Source organism: Equus quagga, chromosome 5, assembly GCF_021613505.1.
Source record: "Equus quagga isolate Etosha38 chromosome 5, UCLA_HA_Equagga_1.0, whole genome shotgun sequence".
Classification (NCBI taxonomy): domain Eukaryota; kingdom Metazoa; phylum Chordata; class Mammalia; order Perissodactyla; family Equidae; genus Equus; species Equus quagga.
This window is the reverse complement of record NC_060271.1, coordinates 13,060,261-13,088,028: the sequence shown is the minus strand read 5'-3', so window position 1 is coordinate 13,088,028 and position 27,768 is coordinate 13,060,261. Positions and strand designations below refer to the sequence as shown.

The window sequence follows — 27,768 nt, the reverse complement described above, 5'->3', positions numbered from 1 at the left end:
ACAGTAGAGTTGAATAGCTGTGACAGAGACTGTATGGCTTGCAGAGACTAAAACATTTACTATCCAGTCCTTTACAGAAACAGTTTGCTGATGCTAGCAGTAGAACATAGGGATCTATCCATTTCCACCTAGGAAACTTTGGGTGAGTTAGTTAATCTTTATAAATCTCAATTTCCTCATCTGCAAAAATGGACCTGGAAATAACACTACCTTAAAGAGCTGTTAGAAGGATTCAATGGGATATTTCGGGTACAGTGTTTAGCAATCTCTAGCCCATGCTCAAATAAAGGTTAGTGACTTTTATTTTTTCATTATTAATGATCCTAGATTATGCCATCCCATACATGGCTATTAGGGTTACCTTTTCAAAATACAAAATATGTCATTCCCTTCTTCATAAACCTTCAGTGCTCCCTTCTGCCTATAGAATAATGTCAAAATTCTTTACCACAGCATTTAAAACTTTCCTTGTTCTGCTCCAACTTATCTTTGGAACCTTACATTTTCCCATGAGCCTTATTCATCACCCATCTCTCCCTCTCCTCTAGTGCCATCCTACAAAGATACTCAAATTTCCCCCATCTTAAAAAAAAATGCTTCCCTTGCTCCTCTCCCTAAAGTATGATCCTAATGCACTCTTTTCATTTGTTACCAAACTTAAAGAGTAGACTAAATTCACTATCCACATTTCTTTAATCTTCATTCATTCCTAAACTCATTCTAATCTGTCTTCTGCCCGCATCAGTCTTTTATAACTTTCCTTACTGTGGAAGATCCAGAGTTTTGTTTATCTCTGCATTTCTAGTACCTAGATACTATCTGGCACACAGTAAGCAAGCTCTCAGTAAAGATTTGTTGAATGGCATGAATGGTTTTTATGACCTGGAAACGTTAAGTTCAAGCTCCTCCCTGAGTTGGAAGACTACTTACTGAAAATCATCCTTCCAGGATCAGCTAAAATCTCATCTCCCCTATAATGATCTCCTAGACGCCCTCAGTTAGCATTAATCCTCTCCCTCCACCTCCTTCCTGCTCCCTCCCTCCCTCCCTCCTTTCCTCTCTTTCCCTCTACATCCCTACTCCCCCAGTACTGCTAGCATTTTTCACCCTCCTTTGAAAGACAGCTCATAAGCAGAAGTGAAGTGGTCCAGCGTCTGGAGTCAGACAGCTTGGATTTGAATCCTGGCTCTGCCATTTACTGATGACTTCTCTGTTTTTCAGTTTATCACATGCAAAATGGGAATATTAATATTACCTAACTTATATGGTTATTGAATTACTGTGAAGATGAAATGAGATAACTCAGGCTCATGAAACATAATGAGCACTAGAAAATGTTAGCTATTCTTCTTTTAACATTGCTGACTCCTGTTCTGGACTCTAATATAAGAAAGGTTTTTAAGAGTACAGATCTTTTCTCCTTTGTTTCTATATATAGTGCCTGACATATAATGCTTTGCACATAAGATGCTAAACAAGCAATACTTGAATGAAAAAGCAATTATCACCAAATTAACTTCACAATGTAAATTCATTTTATATGACAAAAATATTTAGGGCCAGCTCAGTGGCAGTGTGGTTAGTTCATGTGCTCTGCTTTAGCGGCCTAGGGTTTGTGGGTTCAGATCCCAGGCGCGGACCCACACACCACTCATCAAGCCATGCTGTGGTGAGATGCCACATACAAAATAGAGGAAGATGGGCACAGATGTTAGCTCAGGGACAATCTTCTTCAAACAAAAAGGGGAAGATTGGCAACAGAGTTAGCTCAGGGCCACTCTTCCTCACCAAGAGAAAAAAAAATATCTCGAGGTAGGTACAAGGCTGGAAAGCTAAGAGGTATTTATTTTCTTTAATCAAATATTTATACAGGGGCCGGCCCGGTTGCACAGTGGTTAAGTGCAGATGTTCCGCTTCGGCGGCCCGAGGTTCGCTGGTTCGGCAAGCCATGCTGTGGTAGGTGTCCCACATATAAAGTAGAGGAAGATGGGCACGGATGTTAGGTCAGTCTTCCTCGGCAAAAAGAGGAAGATTGGCAGCAGATGTCAGCTCAGGGCTAATCTTCCTCAAAAAAAAATTTTTTTATATAGAAGCTAAGCAATAGTATTCCAGCAGCAAAACAATGGCTACATTCTAAAGTCATGGGTTTCCAAGAAGCTGAAAAGCCCTGCTGTGGGTGTGATACACCCTAACTTCCCTTCCCTCTAAACCCACCATCACTATGACCACGTCATCCCCAGAAGTGTCACAGATAGCACACTCAGGCAGGCATTGGCTTCATGAGACAGTTTTCCATCTGCCTTCTTCCCCACCCCCTACTCACATCACCACATCACAGTGGTGTCACACATCTCTCCTTCTATGCGAGACTTTTCTGCCTGACCTCCTCAACCTCATCTCCTTTCCACCACTACCACATCCAAAATGGTGTCACAGAGCTGGCAAGCTGAGACAGGCATTAGCTTTTTATTGGAAGAAGAGCTTGAGCAGAGTTAATCACTCCAGTTGCTATAAACAATATACTTTAAAAGGGAAATATTATTCATCCTTAATAGGGAAGTGATATATGCAGAGGAAAGCATTTAATATCAATAATAAGTTTTCACTGACATTTTTATTGCTGATTATATCAAAATCTAACTTGTGGATGAAGCCTCAAATCTTTTTTGGTATGAGACAGGAGCTAAAAAACATTTCCTTCTAAATAATTCTTATTCCTCACTACCACCACCCAAAATCATGCCAGCTAGAATTACTTAGCTCAGGAAGGAAGGACTTTCTTAATGTACGTGCTTGAGAGTGAGTAATTACTCAACTTTATTTTTAGTTTCATATTACACACATTCATGTTGAGAAGTAGGGAGGGTTACTTTTGTTTTTCAGACCAGAGCTTCCTAAATTTTAATGTTGAAACAAATCACCTAGGAATCATGTGAATTGCAGACTGTGATTCAATAGGTCAGAAGGGTCCTAAGAGTCTGAATTTCTAATAAGCTCCCAGGTGATGCTGATGCTACTTGGTCCATGGACCATACATTGACTAGCAAGGCTCAGTCTAGACAAAGACAGCTGATCACTACTCTAAAGTTAGTAAGACTACGAAAGGAAACTCCCAACTCTGATACTACAGGTAAACTAGACTTTGACCAGAGACTTAATTTGTCTCAGTCCTCCCTGTAGCATGATTTACCATTCCCCATAAAGTGTCATAACCATGCTTTTCCACACCTTTCCCTTTTCTCAGGCTGTTCCCACTACTTAGAATGCCCCTCCCTTCATTTCCACATAATTAGATTCTACTCATCCTCAAAAGCCCAACCCAAATACTTGCTTTCCCACAAAACAAATTTGACTCTCTCTAAGTAGAAGTATTTCTGAACTAGCCTGCTTCTGTACTACCAAGGCATTCCATCTATACCACTCTCCTATAGCATCATCATTTCCTACTTTTAACTATGTTTTATAACATGCCTTATATGTCCTCTACTATACCATAAGCTCCTTAAAGCATTTTCTTGCCTGGCATATGACAGTATATAAATACTTGCTGGGTAAATTTAAAACACAACTCTGACCACTCAAAAAAATATTGAGTGTCTACTATGTGCCAGGCCCTGGTAATGTTTACGATAACAACTAATTTTTTTTTTCCTCTTTTTTTTTTTTGGTGAGTAAGATTGGCCCTGACCTGACAACTGTTGCCAATCCTCCTCTTTTTGCTTGAGGAAGATTGTTGCTGAGCTAACATCTGTGCCAATCTTCCGCTATTTTATGTGGGATGCTGCCACAGTGTGGCTTGACAAGCGGTGCTAGGCCCATGCCTGGGATCTGAACATGAAAACCCTGGGCCACCCAAGCAGAGCATGTGAACTTAACCACTATGCCACCGGACCAGCCCCTGATAAAAACTAATTCTTAAAAAGCACTTCTTATGCAGGCATTGTTCTAAGCGCTTTACATTATACTCATTTAATTCATTTAATCCTCACAATAATCCAATGAAGTAGTACTTTTATTATCCTAATCATATTGATAAAGAAACCGAGGTCAGAGAAATTAAGCAACTTGCCCAAAATCATACAGCTAATAAGTGGCAAAGCCAGGAGAGTCAAACCTAAACAGTGGGTTCCAGAGTCTATGCTCTTAACCACAACGTCATGTTACCTCTCCATGTAGTTATAGAAAAATACATAAAAATGAACGAGACATAATCGTTTCCCTTAAGAATCTACTAGCTACTCAAAAAGTTTTTGTGGCAGCTCACGGCCCCTCTCAAGGTTCAAATTCCTTAGCATGTTATTCAGGAGTCTGAATGATCTAACTCAAACCTCTTACTTTATCTCCTATTACATCCACCTTCATTCTCTATGTTTTAGTCATATAACTTGCCACTCCTAAATGTGTCCTGAATTCTCCCACTTTCCTACTGTTGCTAGAATGAGTCCGTCAGGAACTCATTTTTCAAAGCTCTACCAATCCTTAAAAACTCAATTCAAGAACATCTCCAAATAATAACAACAACAACAACAACAACAGCACCAAACATTTACATATCATTTAGTGTGCCAGGCACTGCTACATATTAAATCATTTAGTTCTTAAAATAGCCTTTGAGGGTGGTTATAATAATTCCTAACTCAGAGACATAATTTCAAATATTTCCCTAATCTTTCTAATCAAAGTTAATCTTTCTCTTCTCCATACATTCATATCACTCTATTTAACCCTCTATTGTAGCATTTATGAGGCCTGCCTTCTACATGAAGTTTTATCTATGCCTCTTCCACTAAAGTAGAGGGTTCTTGAGGGCGAGGATCTTATGTGAAGGAAGAGAATGGTTCCTTGTTCACTAAACTGCTTCCCTTTTCCTCCTGAAGCAGACTATATTTCCCAGTGTCTATGACATGGAGTTCTGGTCAGTGGTATAGGGGCAGAAGTGATTATGTCATTTCTAGGCCTGTCCCATAAACACCTCAACACCATCCTCCACACTTTCTCCCGTCATCCACCAGCAGATGCAGAAAACCCAGTGAAAGAATCTGAGGCCCTGTCCTAGGTGAAAAAGAGCTCCCCTTCTACCTCCACCCAACATGCACTGGACTGGAATAAGAAACAAGTTAGGCCAATACAATTTTAAGATGTTTACTACAGTAGTTAGCCCACCTGGACTAAACACACCATGTAGTTTTGTGTCTCTATGATACCTAAAACACTGCCTTGTTCATAGTTAGAGCTCAAGAAATATTTACTAAATTCAATTAAAAGTTAAAGTTCTTATTCCAAGGCAGAACCTTTCCCAGACCCTACTATCAGCCAGTCTCCAAAATGGGGAATGAGCAAGATTATCCATTAAAGTGTGGGAAGAAAACCAGAATTTTTACTTATATTATTTTTATATAAAAAAGAGAAATTGAGTTTTACTAATATTTAATATGGGTTAACAGTAGCACCTGAGAACATGCTCAAAAATGTCTTCCTAATGGGATACTAGGGTAGGCAAATGTCCAAAGAAATCCACGTCCTATTTTCCCAAACCTATAAATATATTATGTTATGTGCAAGGGAAATGAATGAAAGTTGTAGATGAAATGAAGGTTGCTGAAGAGCTGACTTTAAAATAAGGAGATTATCCTGGATTATCAAGGTGGGTCTAATGTCATCACAATGGGTCCTCAAAGATGGAAGAAGGAGGCAGAAGAGTTAGTATCAGAGGGACACAGCGTGCAAAAGACTCAACCAGTCATTGCTGGCTTTGAAGATGGAAGGAGGCTACAAGCAGCCGCTAGAAGCTGAAAAAAGTAAGGAAATAGTGGGGCTGGCCCCATGGCCGAGTGGTTAAGTTCGCGCGCTCCGCTGCAGGCGGTCCAGTGTTTCGTTGGTTCGAATCATGGGCGTGGACATGGCACTGCTCATCACACCGCGCTGAGGCAGCGTCCCACATACCACAACAAAGAATATACAACTATGTACCGGGGGGCTTTGGGGAGAAAAAGGAAAAAAATAAAATCTTTAAAAAAAAAAATGCTCATTCCATTTAAAAAAAAAAAAATAGTAAGGAAATAGATTCTACTTTAGAGCCTCCAGAAAGGAACACAGCCCTCCAAGTACCTTGATTTTAGCCCAGTTAGACCCATGTCAGACTTCTGATCTAGACTTCTGAGCTAGAACTGTAAGTAACAAATTTGTGCTGTAATTTTAAGCCCCTAGATTTGTGGTAATTTGCTATGGCAGGCATAGAAAACTAATAACAGATACATACTCAAAAAAAATTCATGCTCACTATCCTAAGTTATAATGTTCGCAGATTGAGGACAGACTTGGGGCTTTGACTCTTTCTAAACAAGCATAAGGAAAATAACATTATTATGTTCCTCAGTGGCATTTACATCCGGACCGTCAAATATCTCCTGAGCTCACAGTTCTGTATAAAGCTCAGAGTTAAACACTAAAGTTTAAATGCTGTCCCTCCTCAAAAGTTTACTACCTAAACAGAAGAGTGAGGGAGAGGTGTGACAGCAGTCTAAAACACATCCAGCTGTCCTCATTCTGAGAAAAAACACTGACACTACTGTTACAGCTGGGCCTCCTCAATACTGCGTAACAGGACCTAGTAAGAGTTCTGTGGCCATTATAACAAAGCTGTCCAAAAAAATTTCTACTTATTGCTCACCTACAATATACCTGGAAACTGTGCTAGGTATTTTATATATATCACCTGAGATGAAATTACCCTCATTTTATCATCTAGGAAAATGAGGTTGAGAGCATTTAAGTTACTTGACAAAGGCTGGAGAAGGTACTGGAATCTGGATCTGTTTGGTTTCAAAGGCTATGTTTTGTTCTGTGACAATGGGTATGGAAGAAAAAAGGCCAGTTGTTCAATAATAACTTCATTTTTGATTCAGAAAAAAGAACTGCTTATCTGTAAACCAGTGAAAATCTAGCTGGTTTGCTTTACAAGCCTTTCTACCGCCAACTTTGAGCAATAAGCAGCATCCATACTGTAGGATTTCTTCTGACTTGTCCTGGTCTTTCTAGAAAAATGTCTCACTCCAAAGTTACAGTAAAAACAATTAAGAGGCCTGAAATAAACCTATACCAGAATACTAAAATGTGGCATGATTTTTATATTAATTAGCTTTCTAAAAGGTCTATATCTGAAACCTACTCAGATTGGTTTACTTTTTTAAAAAAAGTTTTTCCAGAAGTTTTGATGTATTTTTATCTGATTTCCTCCCATAATTTTAGGAGAGACCCTACAACATACTCCACCAGATTCCACTAAGCTTTAACATGTGCCACTAAAATGAACTGCTTTGCATTTTACTCCCAAATAAAACAAACATACCATCACTCTCTTGGCCTAGAAATAACCAATAACCAAAAAGGAGAAGAAAGGGCAATGGCTCAGATCTCAAGTCCCCAAAGAGCTACGAATCTAGACCCATAAAAAAAGCAGTAACATCCTTGGGAAAGGCTTGCTGCAGGTCAAACGTGTTTTAGAGGTATTACATCATGGAAAACTGGTTGTGCTGGGTCCTAGATCTGAGAACTCATAAGGAAAACTCAGCTGAACAGACATTAACCACCAGAGCCTCTATCAGGTGACACTAAACAGAGCTGGTTCAGTCTAGCTTTCTCTTTTCTGTCCATGGTTTCTGTCCAATTTTAACATAGCTAAAGGGAAAATAAACATTGCTCAGCATCACTAGATCATGTCAATAGCACTACATATAAAATAACAACAAGACCAATCAAGTTCATGGTCTAATTTTACTTTTTTTTAGTGAAACTATATAAAAATCTAAAAAGTTGAAATTAGATCTGCTGGCTTATAAATATTAAACCAATTTCATGAAAAACATCCTAGATTTCTGAGAGAAAAACAAATATCCTCTATCTTGAATAACTGATTCTCAATAAACTGAAACTAAGAATGAATTTATTCTGTAAGTATTTTCTTTATTTCACAGAAAATTTTTAAATCACATTGTTCAAAACTGCCATGCAAGCAGCAAATACCAAGTCTCCTGACAATGGCAGAACTATTAATATATAAACATGCGGTGACTTTAAATGTTTCCAAAATGCTTTTTTAAAAAAAAATCGAGGAAGGGGGCTGGCCCCGTGGCCGAGTGGTTGAGTTCACGCGCTCCGCTGCAGGTGGCCCAGTGTTTCGTCAGTTCGAATCCTGGGCGCGGACATGGCACTGCTCATCAAACCACGCTGAGGCAGCGTCCCACATGCCACAACTAGAAGGATCCATAACTAAAATATACAACTATGTACCGGGGGGCTTTGGGGAGAAAAAGGAAAAGAAAATAAAATCTTAAAAAAAAAAAAATCGAGGAAGTTCAGAAGAGAACGAATATCCACAAATCCAAGTATCTACATTGTCTCCTTAAGCACTGAAAAAGCTTCTTCCGCCTTCCTAAATTTATCCTTTATTCCAAGAGGATAAACTCACACCAAAATAGCAAAATATAAACACAAACTTCAATTTATGTGAGCACACTTCTGAAACAACACTCTTACAATGATTTATTTCTTCTCCTTCTCCCAAAGTGGAAGAAATGTATAGAGGAAAGAGAACAATTCAATCTAACAATGTATCAAGAAATTACTATGTGCAAGATTTGTGCTCTCCATAGATAAACAGAACACTTAAAACTTTTACTGCCTGTCACAAAATACTAAACACAGTGCCAAGCAAAAGGGGATTAAGAAGGGACTATAGAAATAAACATGATGTCCCCTTCTTCAAGGAGTTCACAGACAAATAACAATAATGATGGATAATATTTATCGAGCACTTACGATGTGTCAGACACTGTTCTAAGTACTTTACAGGGATTACCTCATTTAATTATTATGAAAACATTATGTGATAGGTACTATTATTATCTCCATTTTACAAATAAGAACACTGAAGAGAGATTAAGTGGCTTGCCCAAGGTCACACAACTAGCAAATGCCAGAGTCAGGACTGAATTCTTAACTCTTAAGCTTTAAAATTCTATACAGCCTCAATATATGATGCTTCAGATGATTATGATAATAACAGTAATAAAAATGATAATAGTAGGGGCTGGCCCCGTGGTCGAGTGGTTAAGTTCACAACCTCCACTGCAGCAGCCCAGGGTTTTGCCAGTTCGGATCCTGGGCTCGGACATGGCACCGCTCGTCAGGCCACGTTGAGGCTGTGTCCCACATGCCACAACGAGAAGGACCTGCAACTAAGATATACAACTATGTGCAGGGGGTTTGGGGAGATAAAGCAGAAAAAAAATGATAATAGTTAAGATTTACTGCCTTGTACTGTGATAAGTTCTTTATGTACATTATCTAATTTAATTCTCCCATCAACCTGGTACAGTACTACTATTGTTACTCTCTATTTCACAGATGAGAAAACCGAGGATACGGAGGTTACATAATTTGCCTACGGTCCCCTAAGAAAGACAACCATCCTAAACCTCTCTTCTGAATTTCAGACTTGTTATCCAACTGCCAATTTGGAATCTCCCAATCTCCCCTCCCCTAAATGTGTCCCCCATGCAGTCTTCTCCAGCGTAGTTTACTGACAATTCTAGAACCCAGTTGCTCAAGTCAAAAATCCAAGTAAGAGTCATCCTTGACTCCTCCTTCCCTTGTGCTAATATCTCACACTCAATCCATTAGGAAATCCCATTGCCTTTACTTTCAAAAATATCCAGAATCCCACTACTTCTCTCCACCTTCACTGCTACCACACAGACTGAGCCACCATCAGCTCTCTCTAGATTACCACAACAGCTTCCCAACTTAATTTTCATCAGTTATACACTCACATAGCTTCAAATAGGTAAAAAAATAACAGTCCCCTGGCCTACCCATACCGCCACTGAATCCTATTCCCAGGAGGGAACCACTTTCAACTCTTTTAGCTGTTTCTTCTATTTATCATCATAGCTCTAGCTAACATACTACTATTTCTGACCTTCTACTGCCTTTCCAGTGTGGAGGCTGAGGATCCAGCCCTCTTAAATTACTTCCCTTCCAATATTGTGATAAGACAATTTTTGGTAAAACCAATTTTCAGGAGAAACAAATCAAGATTCAGCATTTACATTATCATGACTAATTATAATCATTATTAGGCCAACTAGTGTATTATGATCACATTTTATTTCTTGCACAATTTTTGTGTGTTTTGCCTAATTTCTAATTTGCTTAGTTATTACATGCCTACGACTAATTCTTCCCAAAGCCTCCAACAGAAGGGTAAAATTTTTCTGAATATGAATTTCCGCCCTGCCAAACACATCTGGAAATCCCTAAATTCTTCCCTCAAACATCTCTCCTGGAGCTCTTGATTCTTCCACTCCAGTTTGAAGTGCTTATTCTCTAGATTATTGCCTAGCAGTCACCCTGGGATTTGCTATCATCTTTCTACCCATTTCTTTTTCTTTCTTTTTTTTTTTTTTTGAGGAAGATTAGCCCTGAGCTAACTACTGTCAGTACTCCTCTTTTTGCTGAGGAAGCCTGACCCTGAGCTAACATCGTGTCCATCTTCCTCTACTCTATATGTGGGATGCCTACCACAGCATGGCTTGCCAAGCAGTGCCATGTCCGCACCTGGGAGCCGAACCGGTGAACCCCGGGCCACTGAGAAGTGGAACGTGTGCACTTAACCGCTGCGCCACTGGGCTGGCCCCTACCCATTTCTTTCTAGATCTTATGCCTTCCGTTTTACTTTTATTTTGCTGTTTTGTTTACCCCCTTGTTTTGATGGGACACATTCTCCAGCAGCTTCCTAAGAAAGGGCACGAGAGGCAAATTTTCAAAATCTTGCATGTCTGAAAATGTCTTTATTCCACCCTCATGCTTGACTGACAGTTTGGCTGGATATAGAATTTAAAGTAGGAAATAATTTTCTCTCAGAAAGCACTGTTCTGTTGGTCTAGCTTCCAGAGCTAGTGTTGAGAAGTCTAATACCATTTTAATTTTTAATCCTTTGTATAGGATCTGTTTTGTTTTATTTTTTCCTCTGTGGAAGTGTTTAGAGTCTTATTTTTATTACCTATATTCTAAAGTTTCATAATGATATTCTCTGGGGTGCGTCCTTTTTCATTAATTCTGCTGGGCACTTAGTAGGCCCTTTCAGTCTAGAAGTTCATGCCCTTCAGTTCTAAAAAATGTTCTTGTATTAGTCAAAAATAGACTTCTTGGATTGATCCTTTAATTTTCTTATCTTTTCTTTCTTATTTTCCATCTTTGATTTTTCTCTATTAATAGATGATTTCCTCAACTTTATCTACTTGACTTTCTATTCAAATGGTTTTATTTATCATATTTTTCAATTTTTAGGAATCTGTGTGGTTCTCTAATTATATCCATTTTATTGTATACTATTCTTGTGCCATGAATAGTATACAATACTTCTCTAACCTCCTAAAAGATAATAACTACAAGGTTTTTTGATGGTTACTTTTTAAAGCTTTCTTCTTTTACTTGGAGCTATGCAATTTCTCCAAATCCACCAATTTCCTGGCAGGTGGTGGGGGTGAGAGTGGGATGGAGATGTTTCCTGCCTGCCTGAGAGCCAAGTGATAGAAGAGGACTAGAAGTCTCAAGAGCCTCCATTCAGTATGCAGGCACTATCCCTTCACCTCCCTCTTTCTCACTATGGCATTCCTTCTCTATCTTCCGTCATGTTAGATGCTTACCCCCAGTTTGAAGCATCCCTGGTTCATTTTTCTCCAAAAATAAAACTGATCTCTTGTCGAGGTGGGTGAGAGTTAACTGATTAGCTGAAATGAGTGAGGATGGTGACCTGCAGGTCCAGTTTACACCCCTTAAAAGGCTTACATTAATCCTGTTTTCAGCCCAAGCCTGAGACCCACCTTCAGTTCCTGAGCTTTTGTAGGTTTCTGTGACGCAAACTGGCTTGCTTCTAATTGGTATCTGCTTCTATAGATACTGTTCTATAGGCATTGGTAATACAATGGTGAACAAGATAAAGTTGCAGCTGCAGGGAGTTCACACTATACTAGAGGCTACAAACAATAAATAAACAAATAAATGAACAAGATATTTTTAAAAATGGTAGGAGTTATGAAGACAAAGCAGAATGAGGGCATAAATAGTGACATGGAGGGCTATATTAGACAGGCTAGTCAACAAAGGTCTCTTCGAAGAGGGGATATCTCATCAGAAGCATACCATATGATTCTGGGATAAAGACATTATAGGAAAAAGGAAAAGTAAGTACAAAGATCCTGAAGTGGGAAAGAAGTTGGTGTATTTGAGAAACAAAAAGGCCAATGAGGGTGGAGAGAATGGTATAAGATAAAGGACTATGATCAGAAATAAGATCAGAGAGGCAGGTAGGTCAAATCACTTAAGGTCTTGTACTACATCTAAGCCCAGAGTTTGGATTTTATTTAAAGGGTAACGAAAAGTCACAGAAAGAAATTAAGCAGGGCAGATAGTGATATCTGATTTACCTTTTTAAAGTTCAATCTGGCTGTTGTAGGGGCTAGAAGGTAGTGGCACAATATATTTAAAGTGCTGAAAGGAAAAAATCTACAGCCAAGAATACTCTACCTGGCAAGGTTTTCATTCAGAATGGAAGGAGAGATAAAGAGTTTTCCACACAAGCAAAAACTAAAGGACTTTATCACCAATAAACCAGCCCTACAAGAAATGCTAAAGGGACTTATTTAAGTGGAACAGAAAAGATCATAAATAGGAATAAGAAAAATATCAAAAATAATAATAAAATCACTGATAAAGGCACATATACAGTAAAGGTAGCAGATCAACCACCTATGAAGCTAATATGAAGATCAAAAGACAAAAGTACTAAAATTATCTATTTCCAAGATAAGAGGTTAACAGATACACACACAAAAAAGAGGTTACATATGATATCAAAAACATAAAATGTGGGAGGAGGGGAGTAAAAGAGTAGAGCTTTGGGGCCGGCCCCATGGCCAAGTGGTTAAGTTCATGTGCTCTGCTTTGGTGGCCCAGGGTTTCACTGGTTCAGATCCTGGTCACGGACATGGCACTGCTCATCAAGCCATGCTGAGGCAGTGTCCCACATGCCAGAACTAGAAGGACCCACAACTAAAAATATACAACTATGTGCCAGAGGGCTTTGGGGAGAAAAAGGAAAAATAAAATCTTTTAAAAAATTTTTTAAAAAAGAGTAGAGCTTTTAGCAAGAGGTCAAACTTAAGACATCATCAACTTAATACAGGTTGCTGTTTACATAGGTTATTACATATGAACCTCATGGTAAGCACAAACCAGAAAGCTATAATAAATATACAAAAAATTAAGAGAAAGGAGCCCAAATATAATAGTAAAGGCAGCCATCAAACCACAAGGGAAGAGAGCAAGAGAAGAAAGGAACAGAAAAGAACTACTAAAACATTGAGAAAAGAAAGTAACAAAATGACAATAAGTACATACTTATCAATAGCTATTATAAATGTCAATGGACTAAATGGTCCAATCAAAAGACACAGGGTGGCCAATTGGATAAAAAAACAAGACCCACATATATGCTGCATACAAGAGACACACTTCAGAACTAAAGACACTCATAAACTGAAAGTGAAGGGATGGAAAAAAGAAATTCCATGCAAATGGCACTGAAAAGAAAGTTGGGGTAGCAATACTTATATCAGAGAAAATAGACTTTAAAATAAAAACTGTAATAAGAGACAAAGAAGGGCACTAGATAATGACAAAGGGAATGATCCAACAAGAGGATATAACACTTGTAAATACCTATGCACCCAACATAGGAGCGCCTAAATATATAAAGCAATTATTAACAGACATAAAAGGAGAAATAGACAGCAACACAATAATAGTAGGGGACTTTAACACTCCACTTACACCAACGGATAGATCATCAAAACAGAGGATCAATAAGGAAACACTGGCCTTAAATGACACATTAGATCAGATGGACTTAGTAAATATATATATTTAAAAACCGCAGAATACACATTCTTTTCAAATGTAGGTGGAACATTCTCCAGGATAGATCACATATGAGGCCACAAAACAAGTCTCAATAAATTTAAGAAGGCTGAAATAATACCAACCATCTTTTCTGACCAGAGCATTATGAAACTAGAAATCAAGTACAGGAAGAAAACTGGAAAAGCCACGAACATGTGGAGATTCAAAAAAATGCTACTGAACAACTATTAGGTCAAAGGAGAAATCAAAATATACCTGGAGATAAATGAAAATGAAAATATGACATGCCAAAATTAGTGGGATACAGCAAAAATGGTTCTAAGAGGGAAGTTTATAGCAATTCAGGCCTACCTCATAAGAAAAATCCCAAATAAACAAACAGTGCATCTGAAGGAACTAGAAAAAGAAAAACAAACAAAGCCCAAAATCAGTAGAAGGAAGGAAATAATAAAAATCACAGCAGAATTAAATGAAACAGAGACTTAAAAAACAATAGGAAAAAAAACAATGGAACCAAGAGCTGCTTCTTTGAAAAGATAAACAAATGGACAAACCTTTATTTAGCTAGACTCACCAAGAAAAAAAGAGAGAAGGCTCAAATAAATAAAATCAGAAATGAAAGAGGAGCAATTACACGGACACCTCAGAAATACAAAGGATTGTAAGAGAATACTATGAAAAGTGATACACCAACAAATTGGATAATCTAGAGAAATTGATAAATTCTCAGAATCATATAATCTTCCAAAACTGAATCAAGAAGAAATAGAGAAATAGAGAATAGAAGAATAGATCAATCACCAGTAGCAAGACTGAAACAATAATCAAAAACCTCCCCCCAAAAGTCTAGGACCAGATGGCTTCCCTGGTGAATGCTACCAAACTTTTTCTTTTTTTGATGAGGAAGCTTGGCCCTGAGCTAACATCCATTGCCAATCTTCCTCTTTTTGCTGAAGAAGATTAGCCCTGAGCTACCATCAGTGCCCATTTTCCTCTATTTTATATATGGGATGCCACCACAGCATGGTTTGATGAGCGGTACGTAGGTCCACACCCAGGATCCTAACCTGCAAACCCCAGGCTGCTGTTGCAGAGCACATGAACTTAACCACTATGCCACTGGGCTGGCCCCTCTACCAAACATTCAAAGAAGACTTAATACCCATCCTTCTCAAATTCTTCAAAAAAACTGAAGAGGAGGGGAAGCATCCTAAATCATTCTATGAGGCAAACATTATCCTGATACCAAAAACAGACAAGGAAAACACAAAAAAATAAAATTACAGGCCAATATCACTGATGAACATCAATGCAAAAATCCTCAACAAAATTCTAGCAAATTAAACACAACAATACATTAAAAAGATCATACACCATGAACAGGTGGGATTTATTCTAAAGATGCAGGGACAAACCAGCAGCTAACATTGTACTCAACGGAGAAAAACTGAAAGCTATCCCTTTAAGAACAGAAACCAGACAGGGATGCCCACTTTCACCACTTTTATTTAACATAGTATTGGAAGTTACAGCCAGAGCAATTGGGCAAGAAAAAGAAATAGAAAGGATCCAAATTGGAAAAGAAGAAGTGAAACTGTCACTATTTGCAGATGACACGATTGTATATATAGAAAACCCTAAAGAATACACCAAAAAAACTTTTAAAAATAATAAATGAATATCGTGAAGTTGCAGGATACAAAATCAACATACAAAAATCAGTTGCATCTCTATACACTAACAACAAAGTAGCAGAAAGAGAAAGTAAGAATACAACCCCATTTACAACTGCAACAAAAAGAATAAAATACTTAGGAATATATTTAACCAAAGAGGTGAATGAGCTCTACGCTGAAAACTATAAAACACTATTGAGGGGTCAACCCCATGGCCGAGTGGTTAAGTTCATGCACTCCACTTTGGCGGCCCAGGGTTTCGCCGGTTCGGATCCTGGGTGCGGACATGGCACCACTCATCAGGCCACGCTGAGACAGCATCCCACATGCCACAGCTAGAAGGACCCACAAGAAAAATATATAACTATGTACTGGGGGGATTCGGGGAGAAACAGTAGGAAAAAAAACACTATTGAAAGAAATTGAAGACGACACAAAGAAATGGAAAGATATTCTGTGCTCTTGGATTGGAAGAATTAACATAGCTAAAATGTCCATACTTCCTAAAGCAAACTACAGACTCAATGCAATCCCTATCAAAGTTCCAATGATATTTTTCATAGAAATAGAACAAAGAATTCTAAAATTTATATGGAACAACAAAAGACCACAAATAGCTAAAGGAATCTTGAGAAAAAAAAAACAAAGATGGAGGTATCACACTCCCTGATTTCAAAATATACTACAAAGCTATAGTAATCAAAACAGCATGGTACTAGCACAAAAACAGATACGCAGATCAATGGAACAGAATCAAGAGCCCAGAAATAAACCCACACATCTCTTCAACAAGGGTGCCAAGAACATACAATAGAGAAAGGAAAGTCTCTTCAATAAATGGTGTTGGTAAAACTTGACAGCACATGCAAAAGAATGAAAGTAGACTATTATCTTATATCATAAACAAAAATTAACTCAAAATGGATTTAAGACTTGAAAGTAAGACCTGAAACCATAAAACTTCTAGAAGAAAACATAGGTAGAACATTCTTCAACATCAGTCTTAGCAGCATACTTTCAAATACCATGTCTGACCAGGCAAGGGAAACAAAGGAAAAAAATAAACAAATGGGACTACGTCAAACTAAAAAGCTTCTGCACAGCAAAGGAAACCATCGACAAAATGAAAAGACAACCTAATCACTGTGAGAAGATATTTGCAAACCATATATCTGATAAGAGGTTAATACCAAAATATATAAAGAACTCGTACACCTCAACAACAAAAAAACTGACAACGCAATTTAAAAATGGGCAAAAAGGGGCTGGCCCCATGGTCGAGTGGTTAAGTTCACACGCTCTGCTTTGGAGGCCCAGGGTTTCGCTGGTTCGGATCCTTAGCATGGACCTAGCACCGCTCATCAAGCCATGCTGAGGCAGTGTCACACACAGCAGAACTGGAAGGATCTACAACTAGAATATACACTATGTACTGTGGGGCTTTGGGAAGAAGAAGCAAAAAAAAAAGACTGGCAACAGATGTTAGCTGAGGGCCAATCTTAAAAAAAAAAAGCCAAAAAATCTGAACATTTTCCCAAAAAAGGCATGGAGATGGACAACAGGCATATGAAAAGATGTTCAACAATACTAATTATTAGGAAATGCAAATCAAAACTACAATGAGGGGGCTGGCCCCATGGCCGAGTGGTTAAGTTTGTGCGCTCCACTGAGGCTTAGATCCTGAGCACGGACATGGCACCACTTGTCAGGCCATGCCGAGGTAGCATCCCACATGCCACAACTAGAAGGACCCACAACTAAAATATACAACTATGTACTGGGGGTATGTGGGGAGAAAAAGCAAGAAAAAAAAACTACAATGAGATATCACCTCATGGCCATCAGAATGGTATAATTAACAAGTCAAGAAATAACAAGTGTTGGAGAGGATGTAGAGAAAAGGGAACTCTCATACACCACTGATGGGAATGCAAACTGGTGCAGCCCCTATGGAAAACAGTATGTAGATTCCTCAAAAAATTAAGAATACAACTACCATATGATCCAACTATTCTACTGCTTGGTATTTATCCAAAGAAAATGAAAACATGAATGCGTAAAGACATATGCACCCCTATGTTCCTCATAGCTTTATTCACAATAGTCAAGACTTGGAAACAACCTAAGTGCCCATCAAGGGACGAATGGATGAAGAAGATGTGGTATATAAACACAATGGAATACTAGTCAGCTGTAAAAAAAAAAAAAAAGATGAAATCTTGCCATTTACAACAGCATGGATGGACCCTGAGGGTATTATGCTAAGTGAAATAAGTCAGACAGACAAAGTCAAATACTGTATGATCTCACTCATAAATAGAAGATAACAACAACAACAAACAAACAAATACATAGATACAGAGATTAGATTGGTGGTTACCAGAGGGAAGGGGGGCAGGGAGAAGGGCAAAAGGGGTGACTAGGCACATGTGTATGGTGATGGATGGTAATTAGTCTTTATGTGGTGAACATGATGTAGTCTACACAGAAATCAAAATATAATGATGTATACCTGAAATTTACATAATGTTATAAATTTATATAATGTTATAAACCAATGTTACCTCAATTAAAAATAAAAAGCAGGGGGAAAAAAGTTCAATCTGGCTGTTGTGGGGCAAGGGAGATCAATTAGAAGGGTTGGGCTGGGATGGTGCCTGTGGAGGTGGTAATAAGCAGTCAGACTCAGGACATATTTTAAAGATAATGCTGAACCACTTGATGGCTGGAAATAGGGTGTGAAGGAAAGAGATTAAAAACGACTCCTAGGTTTTGGCCTAAGTAATGGATGAATGTCAGTTCCATTTGTTGAGATGGAGTGGTCTATAAAGGAAAAAATGGGGGGGGGGGGTAGGAAAATGATCGACAGTGGTCCATAATAGGTACTCAATAAATGGTAGTCATTGACTATATTAAAAACCATCTTCCATTATATGTCAACCATATTTCAATAAAAATCATCTTCTTTCTGGGGTTTTACTACTTCACTACCCCCCAGATAATGACATAAATATTACTGAAGCTTATTCCATATTTTATTTTACAAAATTTTTCTGGTTACATGAAATTAGAACTTGGACTCAAGTCCTAAGTCATTAGATGTTCTACTTTGGCACAGAGAAGAGAAAAAAATGTTAAGACCTCCTTAGCAACATGCCAGTGTTACAAAATTTGCTTTGAGGGTTACACTGAGACTGTTTCATCTAGTTACTCACTAGGATTACAATGACAAAATCAGAAAGATCTACTGTAAGCCATAATTTTTAAATGCTTCCCATTTATTCTGGAATACACACACACATCCCTGAGATAACATATTTTTTAAACTTGATCATTTAAAAATGATTTAACATTAATTAAGGTGGTTTTAATTGATTAGTTAATGTTATTTCTAACCACTGATCTGGTCCATTCCCCTCATTTAACAAAGGAGAAACTAAAGCCTAGAGGTCAAATAACTTGTCCAAGAGAACACAATTAAGAACTCATGGAGTTGTGTTAAGTGCTTAAGAGGAATAATGGAAGATAAGGCTGCAAAAACATATCAGACCTTAACTGTCAGTCTACAGGATTTTTGACTCAATTCTGACAACAATGGGAGCCACACAAGGTTTTTAAGAAATAAGTTATACAATTAGAGCTGTGTATCAGGAAGAGTAAAAAGGGGGGCAAAGAGATAGTGAAAATAATTCACTCCAGGCAAAAGTGAAGACGGCTGAACTAACATGTAGAAGGGCAGGAACAGATGCAAAAGTCTTTGAAGATTTAAAATCAAGAGCTTAGCTTCTGATTAGAAGCAAGGAATAATTAAAGATGACTTTGGGATTTTCAGAATGGGTAACTGGAAAGATAGCTATCTCAATAACTCAGACTGGGAAAATATCCTGCCATATCCTCATAGCCTTAACTGAGACTAGCCTGTTTCCTATACGCACAGTTTGCTTCCTAAGGAGACAGTGTAGGAGACAGCAGCCCTCTACTTCTCTTGTGTCCACCATGATATCACTTGGCTGGACTGAGCAGTTCCAGTTAAATATTTGGTGAATTGAAAGCATATTCTATTTTAACAAAATGGCAATCATATTGTTGCAAACGGATTTTGAAGGGGAGCTAAAACAATTCTGAACAAAAATTAATAGATAGGAAAATAAATTCAGAATGTGGCCTGAAAAGAAAGCAAGCATGAGAATGTGAATGAGGAGCCTAAAAGAATATTACATTTCCCATGGCATGAAGAATAACAAAGAGGTATGAGAACAAGCCTTGGTACAGGTCCTCAGAAAGGCCATTGGGGAGTGGAAGTGAGCAGGGCATGGATTTGGGTTACAGATCTTGAGCACAAGACTTCCTGGCATAAACAACCTTATTCACAAGAGGCCCAAATAATCAGTCCCTGAATTCAACACAGTACTTTATTGTTCCTTTTTTTAACTGATAACTCAGAACAACTGATGATAAAACAAACAATCTTAACTGTATCCATGTATTAAAAAAATACATACACACAAAATATACACATCTACTGCCTCTATGACTTACCAGGCCCACTCTTTTCCTTGCAACTAGAAATCTTAGGAAGGGGAAAGATAAAAGGAAAGGGGGAAGTAGGGAGGTTGGGCTCAAGAAAAAGAGTGAAATAAAACTGCAAAAGTTCAGCTCACTCACTCCTGCTGGGCATAAAACAGCTGTGCCAGCAGAGGACCAAAGCATGCCCAGAAGATTAGATGCCTACCATCTGGCAGGTCATGCAGATAGCCTTCCCTCCCAAATAGACTTTCCAAATCACTAATCCAGTAATTTTCAACTTTTTCATTGTTTTTAAGCAGGAGACTCTTCAAAACCCTTATACAGAAGTTCAATATACAACAGATAAAAACTGGAGCTTCACTGGCTGGATGAAGCAGACGGGAACTGAAAGCCTCATCTCTCAGCAACCTTCCCTCCCGGGGTCAGCCCCTGAGAAGGCATGTCTGTAAAAATCCTGGGGTTCCGAGGGATGGATTCTTCCCAATTTAAATCTAATAATCTCACTTTGAAAGAAAACTTTGGTTCATACTTCTACCTCAGGTTTGCACCTATAAAAGAGAGCTTATATTATTTATAGCTTGAAAACAGACTAAGCACCACACTAACAGATAGTAACAAAAAATTTAAATTATGAAAAATACAAGACAACTAAAAAAGCATTTAGCAAATAAAAATTCTAAGAATTTTGAGAATGGAACATACACATGCTTAGTTTGATATTTAAGGCATCCAAGGGAAGTATAACAAACGTTTCTATTGCTATAGCACTCCTCTGGGTGACAAAGCCAAGAGGACTCCACTTGCTCTAGGCCACTGGTAGGGTAAGTTCCTTTTGTCATATTCAAAATATACAATGAAAGTGAAGACACAAAAACATGAAAGATACAAAAAATTAGAAGTTTCTTTTAAAAAGTAATCCACTCCAGGCTTTTAATCACAGTATATTTGAGACAGATGGCTTATGCAGAACAAAAATGCACCATAAGAGTGCAAATCCACCATGGTTAACAATAATTACAATAATTATCATGCATTATATACTTACTATGGATTATAACAGATCCCCAGGCTTTGTATACATTATCTCATTTGCTGCCTTAGCGCAAAGACCAAGTTAACACTACCTTTTGTACATTAGAAAACTTAGCTGAGAGCAAAGAATATTATTTTTTGTAAGTTAAAAGGGAGGGGTGTGTCATTCTTGAGCAACGGAACCAAAAAGAGATAGGCTAAGAAAACAGGTCAAGACATCAGAATAGGAATGGTATCACTGGTTTTATCACACCACCATGTTTCTAGGCTGGAACACACATACATTTGGCAAAACAAGAGCAAAGACGTAGGTAGACCCCAGCCCACTGTTGTCGAATACAGTAGCTACTAGCTTCATGTGTAATTTGAATTTACATTTAAGTCAAATAAAACTAAAAATTCAGTTCCTTGTTCACACTAGCCACATTTCAGTGCTCATTAGCCACATGTGGGTACTGGACAGCAAAGATAAGGAACATTTACATCATTGCAGAAAGTTCTATCCAACAGCATTACTCTAGCAGAAAACCCTTGAATGCATTAAAAACAGCAGTAGATACTCTACAAATGTTTGGTGAGTGAATGAGTAAAAGACAGACAGGTTTCAATGGACCATTTAAAGAAATAGCCAGAGGAAAAGAAACCAATAATAATAGTTTCTGGGCACTTAACACAAACGAGGTACTATCCTAGATGCTTTCTATATACTAATTTAATTAATCCTCAATAATAACTCCAGGGGCCAGCGAGTGGCACAGCGGTTAAGTTCGCATGTTCTGTTTCAGTGGCCCGGGGTTCACTGGTTCGGATCCCAGGTGCGGACATGGCAGCTCTTGGCAAGCCATGCTGTGGTAGGCATCCCACATATAGAGGAAGATGGGCACGGATGTTAGCTCAGGGCCAGCCTTCCTCAGCAAAAAGTGGAGGATTGGCAGCAGCTAGCTCAGGGCTAATCTTCCTCAAAAAAAAAAAAATAATATTAACTCCATCTTTACTGTCAATATCCTCATTTTATTGACAGGAAAACTAAGACTCGGAGAGGTAAACTTTCCCAAGATCCAGGATTTGAATCCAGGCAGCTTGATCTAGAATATAGAACTTTCCTTTTTAATCATTATACTATATTATACTACTTGTATCATATAACAACTATATTTTAAAATTTTGCTGTGATAGAATAAAATTTATTTAATCTTCCCATGCGTTCATCAGTCAAGTTCATGGTGAAAAAAAATGAGAAAAAAAGTGGTGAAATAAAAATATTGGCAGGAAATATTCCACATGTTAATACTAGTTTGATCCCTAGGTACTGAGATATAGGGCAACTTTTATTTTCTTGTTTTTGCTAACTCTATTTTCTAAATGTTCCATAGGGACAGTGTATCACTTCTGTAATAATAACAAAAACAATAAAAATAATATTTTTTAAGCAAGATGAAAATATGATTAGAGTAAAAATTCCTAAGCAGAATATCACATCAAGACTCATCCATCTTACTCTTAAACATCATAGAGGGCCCTTAACTGATCTCTTGGCCACCAGTCTCCCCAACACTAAACCATTCTATGTTTGCCATCTGCGTTACCCTCTCTCATGCTAGTCCCTGCTCAGAATATAATACACAGGGCATAAACTATAATCTTCTTGGCTTTATGCAAAGCATTTCTGAATAATTTGGCACAGTTCTACCTTTCCACCTTTATCTACCAATACCATCCTATCAAATCCTCACTTCTTCCAGGAGAAGCATGGTAGAAAGAGCCTAGGCCTCAGAGTCACAGATCTTGGCCAACACCTAATCTCTAGCCTCAGTTCATTCAATGGAGAACAGCTGTGATAAAATCTTTAAATAAGTAAAGCATCCAGCACACAACAGCCTTCAATAAATGGTAGTTTTCTCATTATTGTTATTATTAGCCAAATGGATTTTTATTCACTGACTCCTCAAAAAACTTTGTACTTTCACCTCTGTGCTTTAAATCACTATTTTGCTCCTTTCTGAGTTCCTTCCCTATCTTCTAAAATCCTATTAAAATTCAAGTTCCAGCCCGACTCAGTCTCCTCCAGGAAAGCTTCCCTGACTCTGCCAAGTTAATATGATTGCTTACTCTTTTGAACTTCTATAGCACCTAGAATTTATTCTACCCAAGTAGTGGTGTCCTCGCTGATTTTATTAGTTCTCTTTTCATGTATTGTAAGTCCTAATCCTCAATTAGAGCGTAAATTCCTTGCCAGCAGACATTCCTTTTTATACATACTTTTATACCTTTCTGAAGTCTGACACATCATCAGGCATATACTAGATGCTCAAAAAATGTGTTAATCTGACTTATGGATTGGAAAGAAAGTCATCATAACAAAAATACTGGCCAAACATTATTGTAGTGGACTAGAAAGCCAATAGTTCTATATAAAGGTAGAAAGTTTCAAGTGAGCAGTTTAATCTAATTCCTTAATTTACCACCACTGACCAAACATGTTAAGTCATACTTAAGCTGCATGATTTCGATCTAGTCCAATATATATATTAGCAACAAACGACTCTAAGTAAATAGCACTTTTAACTTTTTAAGTCATCTTACAGGTAGTTAACCAGGAGTGGACCCACCCTTTGCAACGAGACCCTCGATGCAGGCTCCATTCCTGATCGCCGTGGGCTTGCTTCTTGCTGGCCCTGCGGCTCCTGTAAGCATCCTCCCAGACGGCTCAGTAGATTTTCCTGGGTAACTGTGATGAGGGGAAGGATCCTGTGGTGATCAAAACCCTGACTGTGGAACCTGACCCCATTGCTGTTCCTGGAAACGTGACTGTCAGTGCCGAGGTAAAGACCACTGTCCCCTTCATTGCTCCTCAGAAGGTGGAAATAACTCTGGATAAGGAAGTGGCCAGTGTATGGGTCAAAATCCCGTGTATGGAACAAATCGGTAGCTGTACATTTGACAATGCCTATGATATGCTTGACACTTAAGACTCCCCCTGGGCAATCCTGCCCAGAGCCCCTGCACACCTATGGGCTTCCTTGTCGCTGTCCCTTCAAAGAAGCCACCTACTCATTGCCCAAGAGTACTTTCCCCTCCCCAACCTGGAGCTGCCCAGCTGGCTCAACAACAGGAACTACTGCATCCAGAGCGTCCTGAGCGGCGGTGGGACTCGTCTAGGCTGTATCAAGATCTCCACTTCTCTAAAGGGCAAATAATGTGGCACCAACCACAGCAGAATGACGGAGTCTGAGGAAGTCGTCCCTCATCCCCTGTCTTGCATTTGCTAAGGCCAAATTCCAACTCTCTGTCCACCTTTAAGCTCCTTTCTACAATGATGCCGTCCCCCTCGCTGAAAGCCATTTTGTACCACCTACATGTTAGGCGTGGGCAAGTAGCCCTAACCTCACAGAGGATGAGCTTGGTGGTTCTTGATAGCCCAGGACATCTCTTGGGCTGGCCACATCATTTCCTCCTCGTTCCTTTGGCTTTCTCTCCAAGAGCTTAACTCATTTTCTAAACAGTCAGAAGGAATGGAACCAACATGTTCTGTGACCCCAAGTTCAAACTGACCCAACCTTGGCCCCCTGAAGTACCTTTATGATTTTCTTATTAAAATTTTGTCACTTACTTAAAAGTAAAAAATAAAATAAAGTATCTTATACATAAGCCCTACTTAAATATATATTGACTGAAATTGTCTTATTTGCTTTCACTTGGAAACATGCTCATCTCACTAAAAAATCAAGATAAAGTGAGAAAGATTCAGATACTGATCACTAGAAAGTGATGATTGCATAACCTTATTACACATATAAAATAATTTTCCTTTAAAAAGGTAAACTATGTCTCCTCACTTGAAAGCTAAAAGTTAAGAGTAGATAGTCTGGGGGCATAATTCACTTTTATTTTCATTCATTGATTTAATTATGATTCTTTATAAGGCAATTAAGAAAAATAACTACATAGAGAATAAAATCATTTGTCTCTGACAAATTACTAACTCAGCAATAGGAAATAACTGTTCTAATGAGCTGCTACTAGAGTAAAGCAATTTGGAGGCTGGCCTGGTGGCCGAGTGGTTAAGTTCACGTGCTCTGCTTCAGTGGCCCATGGTTTCTCTAGTGCAGATCCTGGGCGCGGACATGGCACCGCTCATTAAGCCATGCTGAGGCGGCATCCCACATGCCACAACTAGAAGCACCTACAACTAAAAATACACAACTATGTACCGGAGGGCTTTGGGGAGAAAAAGGAAAACTAAAATCTTTTTTAAAAAAAAAAAGAGTAAAGCAATTTGAGAGACAGAGGAAGTTACATTATTAAATGCAGTTAATTACCAGAAAATTAGGTTTCAATAGCTAGAAAAAGACCTGCAGCACAACTAAACCCCAGCAAGATAGATTCAGCATGAAATCCTGAACCCCTCCTTTGAGCTGTTAACGCTATTCTAACAAGGCTCCAATAAGGTTTCAGCTTTCTCAGATCCCCAGAAGGAAGAAAAAGCCATTACCTAAGGATATTGGGATGGGAGAGTCTATTCATGAGCTGCACTTCTTTCAGCATGTTCGCCCGGTTACTGTTCAACGTGTTCATCTTAAGAGCCATCACCTGACCAGAAGCTCGGTGGCGCACCTAGAAAATAAAATAGAACAAGAAAAGAGGCTCAAGGGCACAGCAGCTATATATGAGGTCAAAGTCTCCACATGTAGAACGTGCCAAGATGGTTTAGTGCCAGTTTAGATAAAACAGATATGGTAGGGCATGTTTTTCTGTAAACTCTGATTACATTAGGGTATCACTTCTACTAAGGAAGATGAATTTATTCCTCCAAGACCAAAACTGTTTCATATTAAGCTGGTCAGAAAAACACTGTTAATAAGAAGTCATGTCTTTTTTTAATAGCTTAGAAAAAAATTAGGGAAATTTATTAGGCTGGTTCCTTATGACCAGCATTGCTGAGTCTTAAGACACTAACAGGAAAAAGTTCCTTTTGTGGAATTGTAAGTGCACAGAAAAGATACATGCATAAGTCTTATAACATTTAATGAACTATATAAAACTATCTTTATAGGTCACTAAAGCCACATCCTCGAAATCTCCCCCAACCACCATAAAATATATAAGAAAAAAAGCATCACATGTTAAATATAGAAAGAAGTCAGTAAACCTTTTAGAGTTAATATTGTAGTAACCCAACCAAAGTACCTTAGAATCATTTAAACACACTCAAGTCAGATAAAAAAAACATGGGCCACGCCACTCACACTATTATGCATATGTACAGAGGTAAGTCTATTTCTAAAACAATCATCCTCTATAGAATTCAATCTATTTTACATGTAAAAATATTATCTTGTAATTTCAATGCACATTCAACAGGTTTAAAAACCCACAACACTTTACTTGCAAGAAAATTATGTTCTCACCTTCTAAATGTGGTCTCAGCAGCAGCAAAATGAGACTACTAGAGAAAATATTTTGTCTCACCCAAAAGAAACTCAATTATTCACTGAGATGTGTTTCATACTGAGAAATTATGAATGAAGCAGTAGAAAAATTATGAAGTACCAAGGACCTCATTCCTTTCTGATTTAAAAAAAAATTCATTTCAGGGGCCGGCCTGGTGGCGCAGTGGTTGGGTTTGCGAGTTGCACTTTGGCGGCCTGGGGTTCACCGGTTGGGATTCCGGATGTGGACATGGCACCACTTGGCACGCCATGCTGTGGTAGGCATCCCACGTATAGAGTGGAGGAAGATGGGTGCGATGTTGGCTCGGGGCCAGGCTTCCTCAGCAAAAGAGAGGAGGACTGGCAGTAGTTGGCTCAGGGCTAATCTTCCTCAAAAAATAAAATGTAAAAAAAAAAAATTCATTTCAGATCTTGCACAACAAAGACTTGCTATGCAAAAATGTCATCATCTTTTGGACTTTAAGACTGTTATTTCAGTATGTTATATTTGACCAAGTGGAAATTCCAATAGAAAACATGACAATCTACTTAACTCTTCCATCTCCAGAAATTCCTTGAAATGATAATAGCCCCAGAAGTTTAGCATATCTATTAACACCAGACAGACATCACAGCTTATCTTCAAATTCAACAAAACAATGTTTCAGAGTGGCCAGACAGAAGAAGGGGAAGAGGAAGCAAAAGACTCAGAGCCACGGGAACCCTGATCAGAAAAAGTGAGGCAGCGCTCTGGCTGTCTCTCCCCTCTTCTAGATCACTTAGAGAGATTTGGAACCCAACTCTCTTCCTAGTGCATCAATGATTCTCTTGTCATGTACCTCGTGATGGATGAAAGAGAAGTGGCTTTCCTTTTCAGATCCTGCATGGATAAGTTAAAAGAGAGATTTATATACAAAGAACACACTGACAGTATTTTTCCAACTCTGTTTACAGAAGACATCTGTGTTTTAATAAGGGCTCTCCATTCTGAAAGTCACTCTTCTTTTTCTTTTCATCATCTGAAAGCTATACTCTGAGTTTTCACAAAATGTCTGCTTCTAAGGAAGTCTGATATTAAAACAACATGTGAAATTCAGGGGTAAACACTCTGTGTTTCAAAC

The 27,768-nt window shown here is 38.4% G+C and overlaps 1 protein-coding gene across 2 annotated transcripts in view; it reads right to left on the bottom strand.

The window, feature by feature from the left end:
- The window catches only part of TESK2 (testis associated actin remodelling kinase 2), a 129,585-nt gene that overhangs the window by 39,262 nt on the left and 62,555 nt on the right, over positions 1-27,768 (bottom strand). For both annotated transcript variants that reach the window (XM_046661604.1, XM_046661606.1), the window contains exon 3: positions 25,711-25,832. In XM_046661604.1, the coding sequence (XP_046517560.1) occupies positions 25,711-25,832 (122 nt within the window). The remainder of the gene's footprint in view (positions 1-25,710; positions 25,833-27,768) is intronic.